Source organism: Triturus cristatus, chromosome 5_1 (genome assembly GCF_964204655.1).
Source record: "Triturus cristatus chromosome 5_1, aTriCri1.1, whole genome shotgun sequence".
NCBI classification, from domain to species: domain Eukaryota; kingdom Metazoa; phylum Chordata; class Amphibia; order Caudata; family Salamandridae; genus Triturus; species Triturus cristatus.
The window spans coordinates 8,714,579-8,731,935 of NC_140587.1; the positions used below are offsets into that span (position 1 = coordinate 8,714,579).

The 17,357-nt window shown below is 53.5% G+C and overlaps 1 protein-coding gene across 1 annotated transcript in view; it reads left to right on the forward strand.

The window, feature by feature from the left end:
- LOC146829942 (pepsin A-like) overlaps positions 1–17,357 on the forward strand; it is a 257,499-nt gene that overhangs the window by 125,381 nt on the left and 114,761 nt on the right. Inside the window, exons 6-7 of the mRNA XM_085604204.1 lie at positions 349–465; positions 5,044–5,188. Coding sequence (XP_085460330.1) covers positions 349–465; positions 5,044–5,188 — 262 coding nt within the window. The remainder of the gene's footprint in view (positions 1–348; positions 466–5,043; positions 5,189–17,357) is intronic.

Below are 17,357 nucleotides of genomic sequence, written 5' to 3' on the forward strand. Positions count from 1 at the left end.
GGACTCATTCAGAGACGGATTGGGTGATTAAAGGTCCCAAGATGGCAGAGGAGCCCCATGTTGGAGGGATTTGATTAGATGTAGGCGGAGGGCTGCCAGTGGTCTCAAATTGTTCAATGTTCGTGGAGGAACAACGGTAGAGCAGTCCCATCCAGGGGTCCAACTCTTGATTCAGTACTCATGTGTCCCCTCTAATGCATGTGGTTAGTTTGGTGAACTTACTAGATGTTGTATGATCTGTGAAAGAGAGCGGTGCTAGGGTACATGTTTTGCTCATGTTACATGCCCATGTGTTGTCTTTTAACTTTGTGAGTGGATGAACCTAAGACCAGATGTTGTGTATTGCAGCCATAAGGACACTGGGAGCGTGGTCATCTTTGGCGAGATCGACTCTTCCTACTACAGCGGAAGCCTGACCTGGGTGCCGGTCGCAGCGCAGAAGTACTGGGAGATCACCATCGACAGGTGGGTAGGAGCACTTCTACCCGTGCTAGGGTGCAGAGGGAGACTGACCTGGTGCTCCTCACAGTACAGAAGGACTGGCAGGTCACCATCGACAGGTGTGTGGGACCGTATCTACCTGTACTAGGGTACAGCGAGAGCCTGAACCTGGCCCATCACAGTGCAGAATTACCTCATCCTTGCTTCCCTTGAATGAATCCCCCTAGCGTATCCTACAGCTGCTTGTACAATTCTTACCCCCCTGCCACTCCAGACAGTGGATCACCTCTCTGGGCACCATATTAGGTCACTAGTTATGTAACAATTGCTTCTCTCCTTTCACTTGCTCAAACCTGTGCCGTACCATCAGGATATCAGCTTGTCCTTGGTGGACTTCATACTATTTCACGAAAACTCAACAACTGCCTCCAGGGGTCTGGCCTCAGTCACACCTGGGTAGAATCAAATGGCTTATTACCTGAGGCACCACTGGTACACACCAGTGATGCACCAAAGGTGAGTCAGAAGAGATCCTAAAGATGTGACTGTGTCTTTTTCCACTCTCTCTGCAGCACTTGATCCTTAAGTGCAGGGTACCTCTCACAGCATGACTAGAACTCCTCACGAACCTTACTCTGCAGCACTTCATCCTCAAGTGAAGGACACCTCTCACAGCATGCTTAAAACATATCCCCATAACTCTCTCTGCAGCACTTCATCCTTAGGTGCAGGACACCTCTCACAGCATACTTAAACATGTCTCCATAACTCTCTCTGCAGCACTTCATCCTTAGGTGCAGGACACCTCTCACACCATGCTTAGAACACCTCTTCAGATCTCTCTCTGCAGCACTTCCTGCTTAAGGTCAAGACTCCTCTCACAGCACACTAAGCACACCTCTCCAGATCTCTCTCTGCAGCACTTCATCCTTAAGTGCAGGGCACCTCTCACACCATGCTTAGAACACCTCTCCAGATCTCTCTCTGAAGCACTTGAAGCTTAAGTGCAGGGCACGCTTCGAACACCTCTCCAGATCTCTCTCTGCAGCACGTCATGCTTAAGGGCAGGACACCTCTCACAGCATGCTTAAAACATGTCTTTATAACTCTCTCTGCAGCACTTCATCCTTAAGTGCAGGGCACCCCTCTCACCATGACTAGAACTCCTCACGAACCTTACTCTGCAGCACTTCATGCTTAAGTGCAGGACACCTCTCTCAGCATGCTTAGAACACCTCTCCAGATCTCTCTCTGCAGCACTTCATGCTTAAGGGCAGGACACCTCTCACAGCATGCTTAAAACATGTCTCCATAACTCTCTCTACAGCACTTCATCCTCAAGTGCAGGACACCTCTCACAGCATGCTTAAAACATGTCTCCATAACTCTCTCTGCAGCACTTCATCCTCAAGTGCAGGACACCTCTCACAGCATGCTTAAAACATGTCTCCATAACTCTCTCTACAGCACTTCATCCTCAAGTGCAGGACACGTCTCACAGCATGGTTAAAACATGTCTCCATAACTCTCTCTGCAGCACTTCATCCTTAAGTGCAGGGTACCTCTCTCACCTTGACTAGAACTCCTCACTGACCTTACTCTGCAGCACTTCATGCTTAAGTGCAGGACACCTCTCACAGCATGCTTAAAACATATCCCCATAGCTCTCTCAGCAGCACTTTATCCTTTGGTGCAGGGCATCTCTCACACCATGCCTAGAACACCTCTCCAGATCTCTCTCTGCAGCACTTCATCCTTAAGTGCAGGGCAACTCCCTCACCATGACTATGGAACCTCACGGACCTTACTCTGCAGCACTTCATGCTTAAGGTCAGGACTCCTCTCACAGCTCACTTAGCACACCTCTCCAGATCTCTCTCTGCAGCACTTCATCCTTTAGTGCAGGGCACCTCTCACACCATGCTTAGAACACCTCTTCAGATCTCTCTCTGCAGCACTTGAAGCTTAAGTGCAGGGCACGCTTAGCACACTTCTCTAGATCTCTCTCTGCAGCACTTCATGCTTAAAAGCAGGGCACCTCTCACACCATTCTGCAACACCTCTCCAGGTCTTAGTCTGCAGCACTTCATCCTTAAGTGCAGGACACCTCTTACACTATGCTTAAAACACCTCTTCAGATCTCTCTCTACAGCACTTCATGCATAAGTGCAGGAATACCCTCACACCATGCTTAAAACACCTCTCCAAATCTCTCTCTACATCACTTCATAAATAAGTGCTGGAATACTCTCACACCATGCTTAGAACACCTCTCCAAATCTTACTCTGCAGCACTTTATGCATGAGTGCAGGACACCTCTCACCATGCTTAGAACACCTCTTCAGATCTCTCTCTGCAGCACTTCATCCTTAATTGCAGGGCACCTCTCACAGCATGCTTAGAACACCTCTCCAGATCTCTCTCTACAGCACTTCATGCATAAGTGCAGGAATACCCTCACACCATGCTTAAAACACCTCTCCAAATCTCTCTCTACATCACTTCATAAATAAGTGCTGGAATACTCTCACACCATGCTTAGAACACCTCTTCAGATCTCTCTCTGCAGCACTTCATCCTTAATTGCAGGGCACCTCTCACACTATGCTTACAACACCTCTCCAGATCTTTCTCTGCAGCACTTTATGCATCAGTGCAAGGCACCTCTCACACCATGCTTAGAACATATCTATAGATCTCTCCCTGCTGCATCCATGCTTAATTGAAAGACACCTCTCAAAACATGCTTACAACAGCTCTCCAGATCTTTGTCTCTGCAATATGTCATTCTTAAAAGTGCAGGGTATCTCTCACACCTTGCTTAGAACATCTCTCCAGATCTCTCTCCGCAGCACTTAATGCATAAGTGCAGGGCACCTCTCACACCAATCTGAGAACACCTCTACAGATCTCTCTCTACATCACTTCGTCCTTAAGTGCAGAAGTGCAGGGCACCTCTCACACCATGCTCAGAACAAATGTCTAGATCTTAAGTGCAGAAGTGCAGGAGCACTCTCACACCATGCTTCAAGATCTCACAGACCTCATCTATGACCTCCCGCACAGGCCAAACCACAAGCAACCTCTTTTCCATCATGGACTCTGAAAGGGTGCATAGGAACCAAATTCATCTTGGAGTGCTTAGCGTCCCTCATCACGAGTATGAAGTGCTATATAACTAATACAATAATGTGCAATTCTTAACCAATTTATGCCCACTGATGATATTACTTGCACTCCTTCCCACCCCAGTTTTCTAAACACAAAACTGAGACAGTTCATCCTTGTGATGGGCTAAGGATGGCTTCAATGTCTGAGGGATGAGTGGCTGGTCATGTCGTTGATCAGGGCTTTTATTCCATTCAAGCCAAAGGTAATGCAGCTTCCTGGGGAGCCTCCACCTGGTGATGAAAAGAGCTATAGGTCCAGGCGCGGGGGGGCATTTAGAGTATCCTTTGTTCCACCAGCCAGGTATCACCTCCGCCCGCTACTCTCTGGGAGTCCCCCTCCCATGATGGAGAGAGCGGTAGACCCAGGCAGGCTGGGGCAGTAAGAGTGGTCTTTGCTCCACCTGCCAGCGGTCACCTTGGTCAGTAAGATCCTTTGTCATGTCTTTCACTGTCTTTAGATTCTTTAATGTTTAATTACAGTATGATACAGGATCTGTAGAGCACATGGCTGCCACACTCATGCCACTCTCCTACCACTCTCCTGCCAGACTCCTGTCACTCTCCTGCCACTCTCCTGCCAGACTCCTGTCACACTCCTGCCACACTCCTGCCACACTCCCGCCACACTCCCTCCACACTCCTGCCACACTCTTACCACACTACTGCCACACTCCTGCCACACTCCCGCCACACTCCTGCCACATTCCTGCCACACTCCTGCCACACTCCTGCCACACTCCTGCCACACTCCCACCACAATCCTGCCACACTTCCACCACACTCCTGCCACTCTCCTGCCACACTGCTGCCACACTCCCACCACACTTCTGCAACACTCCTGCCACATTCCTGCCACACTCTTGCCACACTTGTGCCACACTCCTGCCACACTCCTGCCATACTACAGTCACTCTCCTGCCACACTCCTGCCACTCTCCTGCCGCACCCTTGCCACACTCCTGCAATACTCCTTCCACTCTCCTGTCACACTGCTGCCACACTCCCACCACACTTCTGCAACACTCCTGCCACACTCCTGCCAAACTCTTGCCACACTTGTGCCACACTCCTGCCACACTCCTGCCACTCTCCTGCCACGCCCTTGCCACACTCCTGCAATACTCCTTCCACTCTCCTGCCACACTCCTGCCACACTCCTGCCATACTCCTTCCACTCTCCTACCACACTCCCGCCATCCCAATTCAGTGATGAGTACCAGGCAAAGACCCTAAATATTTATTTCATAGGGAACTCTCTTTATCATGCACAAGCTTGGGCTTGGTACCCTAGACAGCTATGGAATGAGGGCCCCTGGAGGTGCAGAGAGTAAGTACAGGATTCCTAGAGTCTTGTAGGACGAACATTTAATCTGACTTTCCCTTTGAGTACATGTTCCAAGATCTGTCAGTTCAGCCGGTCTCTTTCCACAGCATCTCCATGAGTGGGAAGGTCATCGCCTGCAGCAGTGGATGTCAGGCCATCGTGGACACTGGGACATCAATGATCGCAGGTGACCCCGCATCTATCGGCCTCATCCAAAGCATGATCGGGGCCACTTCGGACCCTTACGGACTGGTATGTTTTCCTGAGATATGATCAAACATTGAATGTATGGATGTCCAGCCCGCTGCAGGAGTACAAGTACATGATTGCAAAACATTTAGAAATCAATCAGTTGGTCTGAGGTTTAGGGCCTGAATTAGGTCTTGGCATTCCGGCCGCCGGCCCGCCACCACGGCGGTCTCTGAAACACTGCTGCGCTGATGGCAGTCCGCCCGCCCTAGCTAGATATATGCACGATAGACAGAAGACCGCCCACCGTTGCCTCCTGATAGTGGGGTGACGCCAAGCAGATCTGGAACACAGGACCTGCACATGTGGTGGGATGGTTTGGGTCATGCGTGTTGGGTGTTCCAGCATGGGTTTCAGCTCAGCAATCAAGTCCATAATGGTAGCAGAGTCCAGCCTACTCTTCTCATGGATCTCCTTGTCTGTTTGCTGGAACAGAGTGATGCGCACTCTGAAGATCCGTTCCTGTCGCCTCCTTCCCTGTGCTGCAGCTTGAATTCGCATCCTCCTGGCTATCACATACAGCGCTGCCATTGTGGAAGGTAATGTTGCATTGTGGGCCTGTTTGAATTGGTTGCACCTGATTACCACCTGCATTGAGTTGGTGGTAAACTGCATGTGCAAAATTGCGATTTTCGTGAATTCGCAATTTTTTCATACATATGCTTGCAAATTTGCAATTTGCGTTGACGCTTTTTGCGAATATCGCAAATAGCGTGTCAGTATTTGCGATTTCACAAAATTATTAGCAGATTCTCCGAGTCGCAAAATATGTATTCGCTATTTTCGCTATTTTTTTAATACCTACTTTGCTCTGCGATTTTCCAATATACATTGGAGATAGATATTTTGAGATCGCAAACACTGATTTTTTGCGATACGCAGTGTTTGCGACCTTAGACTAGCTTGATACATATGCCCCCAAATAAGGACTTAAGATCAAGCGATCCAAATCATTCATAATGAAATAAGGACCAAACAAATCCAAAACAAGGACGTTTTCAGTCAGAGGCGAGGACAGTAAGGAAGTCACACATTCACCTGTCTGGGGGTCCCAATAGATGTGGATCTTAACTGGAAATTGTTATTAAATGTTAGAGCCATGCAAAGGCAAAAGTCCATAGATGCCATTTTTAGGTCTCGCCTGACACAGCGCATGCGCTGGACTGGCAAGACTTTTAGTAAGGGCTTTAAAAATTGCTGCCATGACCGGCCTAGAGCTTGAGTGCATGTGCGCGGGCGCGTGCTTTGCGTGCCTCTCTCCGCGCTTCAATTCACTCCCCCACCACAGATCTCGTCATAAAATTTAAAGTACACATTTATTTCTTTACTTTTGCTATAATCGCGGCACACGTGCTTAACTTTTAACATTGAAGCGTGGGTGCTGCGATTATAGCAAAAGTAAAGAAATAGATGTTTTTTTCTATTTCTTTACTTTTGGTATAATCGCGGCACATGCACTTTACTTTTAACATTAAAAGTAAAGGGTGGGTGCCGCGATTATAGCAAAAGTAAAGACATAGAAAAAAACATCTTTCTTTACTTTTCCTATAATCGTGGCACCCGCGCTTCAATGTTAAAAGTTAAGCGCGGGTGCCGCGATTATAGCAAAAGTAAAGAAATTGATTTTTTTCTATTTCTTTACTTTTGCTATAATCGCGGCACACGCGCTTTACTTCTCCGTGCTTCCTTGTGTCTTCTCACTCACTCTGTTTCCTTGTGGCTCTCTGTGATTCCTTCTGCTTCCTTATGTCTTCTTGTAGCTCACTCTGTATCCTTGAGCCTGTGTAAGGGACTTCTGTGCCTCTATATTGAATATGTAACTCCTTCCGGCTGCCTCTATCTCCCTGGGGTTGTCACTCCCTATGGTTCTCTGTGCCTCCTTAAGGCTCTGTGCCTCCTGACCGTGCTCTCTACCTCCTTGGGTTCTCTGTGGCCCTTGGAGTTGTGAGTTTTCTTTTGGCTCTCGATACCTCTGTGAGGCTCTTGAGGTTCCCTTCCTCCCTGTGCCCTTTGTACCCCATTTTGTCTCTCTGTGCCTTCTTACAGCTTTGTGTGCCTCCTTGTGGCTGTATGTAACTCATTGCAGCTCTTTGAGCCCTTAGAGTTTCTGTGCCGTTTTATGCGTCATAATACCCCTGTGTGGCCCTCTGTACCTCCTTGTGCCCATATGCCTCTTTGCGGCCTTCTGTACCTCGTGGTGGCTACCTGTGCCTTCTTATGACTGTTTTAACTTCCTTATGGCTCGGTGTAACTCATTGTGGCTGTCTGTCTGTGCTCCTTGAAGTTATCTGCCTACCTAGGGGTCTTTATGCCTTCGCGTTACCCTCTGTACCTCCTTGTGCCCATATGCCTCTTTGCGGCCTTCTGTACCTCGTGGTGGCTGCCTGTGCCTTCTTATGACTGTTTTTACTTCCTTATGGCTCGATGTAACTCATTGTGGCTGTCTGTCTGTGCTCCTTGAGGGTATCTACCTACCTAGGGGTCTTTATGCCTTCGCGCTGCTCTCTGTACCTCCTTGTGCCCATATGCCTCTTTGCGGCCTTCTGTACCTCGTGGTGGCTGCCTGTGCCTTCTTATGACTGTTTTTGCTTCCTTATGGCTCGGTGTAACTCATTGTGGCTGTCTGTCTGTGCTCCTTGAGGGTATCTGCCTACCTAGGGGTCTTTATGCCTTCGCGCTACTCTCTGTACCTCCTTGTGCCCATATGCCTCTTTGCGGCCTTCTGTACCTTGTGTGGCTGCCTGTGCCTTCTTATGACTGTTTTTGCTTCCTTATGGCTCGATGTAACTCATTGTGGCTGTCTGTCTGTGCTCCTTGAGGGTATCTGCCTACCTAGGGGTCTTTATGCCTTCGCGCTACTCTCTGTACCTCCTTGTGCCCATATACCTCTTTGTGGCCTTCTGTACCTCGTGGTGGCTGCCTGTTCCTTCTTATGACTGTTGTTGCTTCCTTATGGCTCGGTGTAACTCATTGTGGCTGTCTGTCTGTGCTCCTTGACGTTATCTGCCTACCTAGGGGTCTTTATGCCTTCGCGCTACTCTCTGTACCTCCTTGTGCCCATATGCCTCTTTGTGGCCTTCTGTACCTCGTGGTGGCTGCCTGTGCCTTCTTATGACTGTTGTTGCTTCCTTATGGCTCGGTGTAACTCATTGTGGCTGTCTGTCTGTGCTCCTTGAAGTTATCTGCCTACCTAGGGGTCTTTATGCCTTCGCGCTACCCTCTGTACCTCCTTGTGCCCATATGCCTCTTTGCGGCCTTCTGTACCTCGTGGTGGCTGCCTGTGCCTTCTTATGACTGTTTTCGCTTCCTTATGGCTCAGTGTAACTCATTGTGGCTGTCTGTCTGTGCTCCTTGAAGTTATCTGCCTACCAAGGGGTCTTTATGCCTTCGCGCTCCTCTCTGTACCTCCTTGTGCCCATATGCCTCTTTGCGGCCTTCTGTACCTCGTGGTGGCTGCCTGTGCCTTCTTATGACTGTTGTTGCTTCCTTATGGCTCGGTGTAACTCATTGTGGCTGACTGTCTGTGCTCCTTGACGTTATCTGCCTTCCTAGGGGTCTTTATGCCTTCGCGCTACTCTCTGTACCTCCTTGTGCCCATATGCCTCATTGCGGCCTTCTGTACCTCGTTGTGGCTGTGTGTGCCTTCTTATGACTGTTGTTGCTTCCTTATAGCTCGGTGTAACTCATTGTGGCTGTCTGTCTGTGCTCCTTGACGTTATCTGCCTACCTAGGGGTCTTTATGCCTTTGCGCTACTCTCTGTACCTCCTTGTGCCCATATGCCTCTTTGCGGACTTCTGTACCTCGTGGTGGCTGCCTGTGCCTTCTTATGACTGTTGTTTCTTCCTTATGGCTCGGTGTAACTCATTGTGGCTGTCTGTCTGTGCTCCTTGAAGTTATATGCCTACCTAGGGGTCTTTATGCCTTCGTGCTACCCTCTGTACCTCCTTGTGCCCATATGCCTCTTTGCGGCCTTCTGTACCTCGTGGTGGCTGTCTGTGCCTTCTTATGACTGTTTTCGCTTCCTTATGGCTCGGTGTAACTCATTGTGGCTGTCTGTCTGTGCTCCTTGAAGTTATCTGCCTACCTAGGGGTCTTTATGCCTTCGCGCTACTCTCTGTACCTCCTTGTGCCCATATGCCTCTTTGCGGCCTTCTGTACCTCGTGGTGGCTGCCTGTGCCTTCTTATGACTGTTTTCGCTTCCTTATGGCTCGGTGTAACTCATTGTGGCTGTCTGTCTGTGCTCCTTGAAGTTATCTGCCTACCTAGGGGTCTTTATGCCTTCGCGCTACCCTCTGTACCTCCTTGTGCCCATATGCCTCCTTGCGGTCTTCTGTACCTCGTGGTGGCTACCTGTGCCTTCTTATGACTGTTTTTACTTCCTTATGGCTCGGTGTAACTCATTGTGGCTGTCTGTCTGTGCTCCTTGAAGTTATCTGCCTCCCTAGGGTTCTCATGCCTTCGCGCTACCCTCTGTACCTCCTTGTGCCCATATGCCTCTTTGCGGCCTTCTGTACCTCGTGGTGGCTGCCTGTGCCTTCTTATGACTGTTTTTACTTCCTTATGGCTCGGTGTAACTCATTGTGGCTGTCTGTCTGTGCTCCTTGAGGGTATCTGCCTACCTACGGGTCTTTATGCCTTCGCGCTACTCTCTGTACCTCCTTGTGCCCATATGGCTCTTTGTGGCCTTCTGTACCTCGTGGTGGCAGCCTCTGCCTTCTTTTGACTGTTTTTGCTTCCTTATGGCTCGGTGTAACTCATTGTGGCTGTCTGTCTGTGCTCCTTGAGGGTATCTGCCTATCTACGGGTCTTTATGCCTTCGCGCTACTCTCTGTACCTCCTTGTGCCCATATGCCTCTTTGCGGCCTTCTGTACCTCGTGGTGGCTGCCTGTGCCTTCTTATGACTGTTGTTGCTTCCTTATGGCTCGGTGTAACTCATTGTGGCTGTCTGTCTGTGCTCCTTGAAGGTATCTGCCTTCCTAGGGGTCTTTATGCCTTCGCGCTACTCTCTGTACCTCCTTGTGCCCATATGGCTCTTTGTGGCCTTCTGTACCTCGTGGTGGCAGCCTCTGCCTTCTTTTGACTGTTTTTGCTTCCTTATGGCTCGGTGTAACTCATTGTGGCTGTCTGTCTGTGCTCCTTGAGGGTATCTGCCTACCTACGGGTCTTTATGCCTTCGCGCTACTCTCTGTACCTCCTTGTGCCCATATGCCTCTTTGCGGCCTTCTGTACCTCGTGGTGGCTGCCTGTGCCTTCTTATGACTGTTGTTGCTTCCTTATGGCTCGGTGTAACTCATTGTGGCTGTCTGTCTGTGCTCCTTGAAGGTATCTGCCTTCCTAGGGGTCTTTATGCCTTCGCGCTACTCTCTGTACCTCCTTGTGCCCATATGCCTCTTTGTGGCCTTCTGTACCTCGTGGTGGCAGCCTCTGCCTTCTTTTGACTGTTTTTGCTTCCTTATGGCTCGGTGTAACTCATTGTGGCTGTCTGTCTGTGCTCCTTGAAGTTATCTGCCTACCTAGGGGTCTTTATGCGTTCGCGCTACCCTCTGTACCTCCTTGTGCCCATATGCCTCTTTGTGGCCTTCTGTACCTCGTGGTGGCAGCCTCTGCCTTCTTTTGACTGTTTTTGCTTCCTTATGGCTCGGTGTAACTCATTGTGGCTGTCTGTCTGTGCTCCTTGACGTTATCTGCCTACCTAAGGGTCTTTATGCCTTCCCGCTACCCTCTGTACCTCCTTGATGCTTTGTGGCTCTCTGATGTACCTCCTTGTGGGTCTGTGTCTTGTTGTGGCTCTCTGATGTACCTCCTTGTGGGTCTGTGTCTTGTTGTGGCTCTCTGTACCCCCGTCTAGCTCTGTGTGCCCTCTTGAAGCTCCCTCGGCCTCCTTCCAGTTCCACTTGCTTTCGTACTCCGCCCTGTACATCTTTGTGTCTCTTTGTTCCACCCTCTACCTCTCTCTGCCTCACAGAAGGGCCCCCAGAGCCTCCTTTCGATTTGTGCCTGTTTTAGCCTCATTGCGGGATGGTTCTGCCTCATGATGTCACATTTTGCTAAATGTGTAAGCCTCATTAATGATGCGCCTCGTTGTGGATTCCACCGTAATTATAAGTCTTTCCCTAGAATGGCTTCTAAATCGATATAGACTTATTTTAATCCTTTCGCCCCTCCTTGTTCTAAAGTTTGGACCCTGTTTCTTCTCTTTGGCACCCATTTGCCACGTTGCCCTTTTCTTCTCATTCAGCATTTCCGTTCTACCTCCTGAAGCTCTTTTCGCCTCCATTCTTTTTTTGCAGATTTATATAGCGCAAACTCGACCCGAAGCTATCGGAGCGCTTTACATGCTCATCAGTTATGTTACACAAGGACACATTCATTCTTTGGTAGAAAGGGGCAGAATAAGTGATTTGCCTGGAATCACAGGATGTTGAGTAGAGGACGCCAAGACTCGATCCCCAGCGCCACAGTCGGCAGTCCTGGCCGTTAGGTCACCTTCCTTTTCTGGCCTCTTGTACCTCCTGCTGCGACCGCTGCCTCTTCTATGCGCTGTATGCCTCTCTGAGGATCTGCTCCCCCCACCGACGCCTCCTCTTCCTCACTAGTGCCCTTATATGCGCCTCTCCCCCCTGCCAGCATGTTCTCTCCCCTCCCTCTCTCTCCCCTCCTCTCTCTCCCCTCCCTCCCTCTCTCTCTCCAGACCTCTCTCGTCTCCAGACCTCACCTAAATCCTTAGTGACTCTTGTCCGTCCCAATTGGACACTGTCATCTCTCTCCCACTCCCAGCCTGCTCGCCCTCTCTGCCAGGCTCCCTCCCTCTGCCCCTCCACCCTCCCGTGTCCAGGCTCCCTCCCTCTGCCCCTCCACCCTCCGTGTCCAGGTTCCCTCCATCTGCCCCTCCACCCGCCCGTGTCCAGGCTCCCTCCCTCTGCCCCTTCACCCTCCGTGTCCAGGCTCCCTCCCTCTGCCCCTCCACCCTCCGTGTCCAGGCTCCCTCCCTCTGCCCCTCCACCCGCCCGTGTCCAGGCTCCCTCCCTCTGCCCCTCCACCCTCCCGTGTCCAGGCTCCCTCCCTCTGCCCCTCCACCCTCCCGTGTCCAGGCTCCCTCCCTCTGCCCCTCCACCCTCCGTGTCCAGGCTCCCTCCCTCTGCCCCTCCACCCGCCCGTGTCCAGGCTCCCTCCCTCTGCCCCTCCACCCTCCCGTGTCCAGGCTCCCTCCCTCTGCCCCTCCACCCTCCCGTGTCCAGGCTCCCTCTCTCTGCCCCTCCGTGTCCAGGCTCCCTCCCTCTGCCCCTCCACCCTCCCGTGTCCAGGTTCCCTCCCTCTGCCCCTCCACCCTCCCGTGTCCAGGCTCCCTCCCTCTGCCCCTCCACCCTCCCATGTCCAGGCTCCCTCCCTCTGCCCCTCCACCCTCCCGTGTCCAGGCTCCCTCCCTCTGCCCCTCCACCCTCTGTGTCCAGGCTCCCTCCCTCTGCCCCTCCACCCGCCCATGTCCAGGCTCCCTCCCTCTGCCCCTCCACCCTCCCGTGTCCAGGCTCCCTCCCTCTGCTCCTCCACCCTCCGTGTCCAGGCTCCCTCCCTCTGCCCCTCCACCCTCCCGTGTCCAGGCTCCCTCTCTCTGCCCCTCCACCCTCCGTGTCCAGGCTCCCTCTCTCTGCCCCTCCACCCTCCGTGTCCAGGCTCCCTCTCTCTGCCCCTCCACCCTCCGTGTCCAGGCTCCCTCCCTCTGCCCCTCCACCCTCCCGTGTCCAGGCTCCCTCCCTCTGCCCCTCCACCCTCCCGTGTCCAGGCTCCCTCTCTCTTCCCCTCCACCCTCCGTGTCCAGGCTCCCTCCCTCTGCCCCTCCACCCTCCCTTGTCCAGGCTCCCTCCCTCTGCCCCTCCATCCTCCGTGTCTAGGCTCCCTCCCTCTGCCCCTCCACCCGCCCATGTCCAGGCTCCCTCCCTCTGCCCCTCCACCCTCCGTGTCCAGGCTCCCTCCCTCTGCCCCTCCACCCTCCCGTGTCCAGGCTCCCTCTCTCTGCCCCTCCACCCTCCGTGTCCAGGCTCCCTCCCTCTGCCCCTCCACCCTCCCGTGTCCAGGCTCCCTCTCTCTGCCCCTCCACCCTCCGTGTCCAGGCTCCCTCTCTCTGCCCCTCCACCCTCCGTGTCCAGGCTCCCTCTCTCTGCCCCTCCACCCTCCGTGTCCAGGCTCCCTCCCTCTGCCCCTCCACCCTCCCGTGTCCAGGCTCCCTCCCTCTGCCCCTCCACCCTCCGTGTCCAGGCTCCCTCTCTCTGCCCCTCCACCCTCCGTGTCCAGGCTCCCTCCCTCTGCCCCTGGCCTCCACCCTCCCGTGTCCAGGCTCCCTCTCTCTGCCCCTCCACCCTCCCGTGTCCAGGCTCCCTCCCTCAGCCCCTCCACCCTCCCGTGTCCAGGCTCCCTCCCTCTGCCCCTCCACCCTCCGTGTCCAGGCTCCCTCCCTCTGCCCCTCCACCCGCCCGTGTCCAGGCTCCCTCCCTCTGCCCCTCCACCCTCCCGTGTCCAGGCTCCCTCCCTCTGCCCCTCCACCCTCCCTTGTCCAGGCTCCCTCCCTCTGCCCCTCCACCCTCCGTGTCCAGGCTCCCTCTCTCTGCCCCTCCACCCTCCGTGTCCAGGCTCCCTCCGCCCCTTTACCCTCCCGTGTCCTCAGTGCTTTCCACGCTCGGCTGAGCCCTCGGACTCCTTCCTGCAGGAGCGTCAGTTTTAGACACAGCTGCAAATATTGAGTGCATCGGTGGCTGCTTTTAAACACTGCAAATCCCCAGGTTTCACCACCACTTTCCTTGTCACCATTTATTTATTTTATTTTTATTTTAAAAGTTTTATATAGCGCTAGCTTGACCCGTAGGTATCAGTGCGCTTTACATACACACTGTAAAAAACAGAAGGAAATAGCATTACATAGTAGGAAGGCAGTAAGGAAGCAAAACAGAGATAAAAACAAGCATTGGCATAGCCAATAGGTCTCGCTTTTGGGACCTTGTAAGTATTTAGTTATGCAGCACAATATCCTTGGTGCAACAACATCAAGTGTTGCATGGCTAAACACTTATAAGTTCCCAAAGGCGAGACCTATTGGCTGTGCCAATGCTTGTTAGATTTGCCAAGAGATTAGGCCACAAGCCAATTAAGTACATTTTATGTGTTTATAAGAGTATAAGTCTTACGGTGGTAACTTTTGGGGCTGCCCTCTGGGGATGTGTACATTGCAAGTCATTTAAGGAGTAGAAAACACGTTTATGAGGAGACTTCCCTCAGGGCCAGAGCTCTTCTGCCTCTCTCATGCGGAGTTTTCTATAAGATTGTTTGGCATTGCAGCCACTGGTGCTCTGGGTAAGACATTGGAATAACCCAGAGGCTCATTTCAGCATTAATATATTCACAGACTGTTGGACAGGCCTCACAGACGGCTCGCGCCCTACCCGCTCGACAAGGCCCGGACTCCGGGCCACCTGGCATAACCCCGCGACAAGCACCTGTACCCCGTCCCCCGACGGACCCTCTGCCCTCGGACCCCTACTCATCACGGGGTCCAGCCCCACCGGCTTTCCCGGCCGGGTCAAGCCGCCATCTTGGACCCTGTACCACGCGGCCGCCTGGCCTCCCCTCGACCCTAACCCCGGGCCTGGCCGGCCCCGACATCCCGGCACCACTATCCACCCAGGAGGTGAGCGGACCACTTGGCAGGTCAATGGGAGACCGAAGTGTCAAGGGCTCTCCCCCGCCAGGTGCCGATCGCTCCCAGCTCCCCCGGGCACTGGCTCCACCCCCTGCTGGGTGTCTGGACACCTTCATCCCGGACCCTCCGACCTCCAAGTGCGAGGGTCCGGACATCAAAGGGCACCAGCCCTATAACTGAGGCAGCTCCGGAGCAGGAAGGCAGTTGTATCCTGGAGTCGAGAGACACCGAGTGAACTCAACCCTGACGGTCTACTGGCGCTGCCGTAGCCCGCTCTTGTGAACCATCGTCCTGCCTGCTGGCGCTGCCGCGGCCTTCTGCAACAGTCATCTTCCTGGGACCTGCTGGCGCTGCCGCGGCCCGTTGTACCGACCATCCTCACCGGGACCTGCTGGCGCTGCCGCGGCCCTCTGCAACCTTCATCTTCCTGGGACCTGCTGGCGCTGCCGCGGCCCGTTGTAACGACCATCCTCACCGGGACCTGCTGGCGCTGCCGCGGACCGTTCATCTTCCCGGGACCTGCTGGCGCTGCCGCGGCCCGTTGTATCGACCATCCGCACCGGGACCTGCTGGCGCTGCCGCGGCCCATACCACCAAAGCTCGAGGATTGTGAGCTCATCACCATCTCATCCGCATTACCTGATTGGTAAATAGACTGTCCCGCTACCCCCTTCCCTACCTTACGAGACTCTAAATCGAGGGGACCCCTGAGTCCAGACCTCCTTGTACCATTTTACCGTACCTTAAATAAGTGCCTATAAAGATCACTGAACCTTACCCGTGTGTGGTATTTGTCTGTGGGGGGGAAGTTACTTGTCTGTACGATCGCTGGAGACGGCTCTCCCCGGAGACCTCTCCTCCTGACCCCGGCCGACCCTCCCGGTCCGTCTACCTTTTCTAACATTGGTGGCCAGCGGCGCGATCCGAACCAACGCGTAATCGTACAGAGAGTAGCTCACCCCACGACAAAGCACGATGTCGACCAAAGATAGCAGCTCCACCGAGAAGTTCCAAATGGAGAAACTAGAGGAATACAACCACCGCGAACTGAGACAATTTTGCATAGAACTTGGCATTGCTACCACTGGCCTGAGTACCAAGGATGATCTAAAGCGCGCCCTTGAGTCGTGGACAGAAACGGGGGTCGCAAGACCCTCCGACCAAAGCAGCGTCACACCAGACCAAAACAGCATCACACCAGAGGGGAACGCCACGACTCCCGAGGAGCGGGGAACGGGCCTCTCACCGGAGGAGATACGAGAAAGAGACAGAGTCAGACTGCACGAATTAGAGATGGCACGACTCAAGATGGATGGGGAGCTCAAGTTAGCTGAACAGAAACTCAACCTCGAGCATATGCGGATTCGAGAGGAGCGAGAAGAAAAACAGAGACAGAGAGAGCTGGAAGAGAAAAAAATAACGCTCGAGCACGAGCGCCAATTGGCAGAAATAGAACTGCGCAAACAGAATAAGGACTTGGGGGTGCCTGAAAGACCACACACCCCGGGACCAACTGAGAAAAAAGTTCACATCCCCAAGGATGTGGTCCGCGAGTATGTCCGAGAAGACGACATACAACAATGGTTTAAGGCCTATGAGATCGCAATGACCTCCCACCGGATCGACCGGAGTGATTGGGGAGCCGGACTTTGGGGGAGATTTATCAACGAGGGTCGCGATGCCCTGCTGCAGCTCCCCGATCACCAAATGTCGTCCTACGACCACATGAAGGCTGCCCTCCTCACCCGCTACGGCCTCACGCCCGAGATGTACCGCCAGAGGTTCAGGGATTGCACCCGGATCCCAGGTACCACTTGGGTGGAATACGTGAACTATTTCAGCCGGGCCTTCGAGGGTTGGATCAAGGGAAGTCAGGTCACCACCTACGAACAACTCTTCAACCTTATGGTATGGGAACACCTGTCAAACAACTGTTTCGTCGAGCTCAGGCAGCACCTACTCGACAGTAAGCTGACTGACCCCCGGCAGCTCGCCGCCGAAGCTGACCGGTGGGAAAGCACCCGAGTGGGCCGGAAAGGGCCACACGACCAGAACAGAAGCAACCAAGGCCAGCACCGTCCTCGGGGAGGAGGAGGAGGCCAGGGGCGGGGGAGAGACGCCTTACCAGCAACAACCGTGGCCAGCACCCCGCCGCCGGCCGGCCGGGGCAACCCCCCGTTGCGGCCTGGGTACCGAGCCAACGTCACGTGCCACCGGTGCCAGCGACTAGGCCACTACGCCAACGATCCGAACTGCCCGCTGAACCAAACGCCCAAGCCCCGCCAGGTAGCTGCCGCTGCCCTGGGGGAGGAGCAGTCGTCCGAGGGTCCCGAGGAGTGTGAGCCGGACCAGCAAGGGTGGGAACCGGCCGCCATGGTCCTGGCATGCTTAGGGGGAAGAGACATGGTTCCGCGGGCTCCCCTACCCGCCAACACCAGGAAATACGGTCAGTGGGTGACCATTAATGGACAGAGAGCTGAG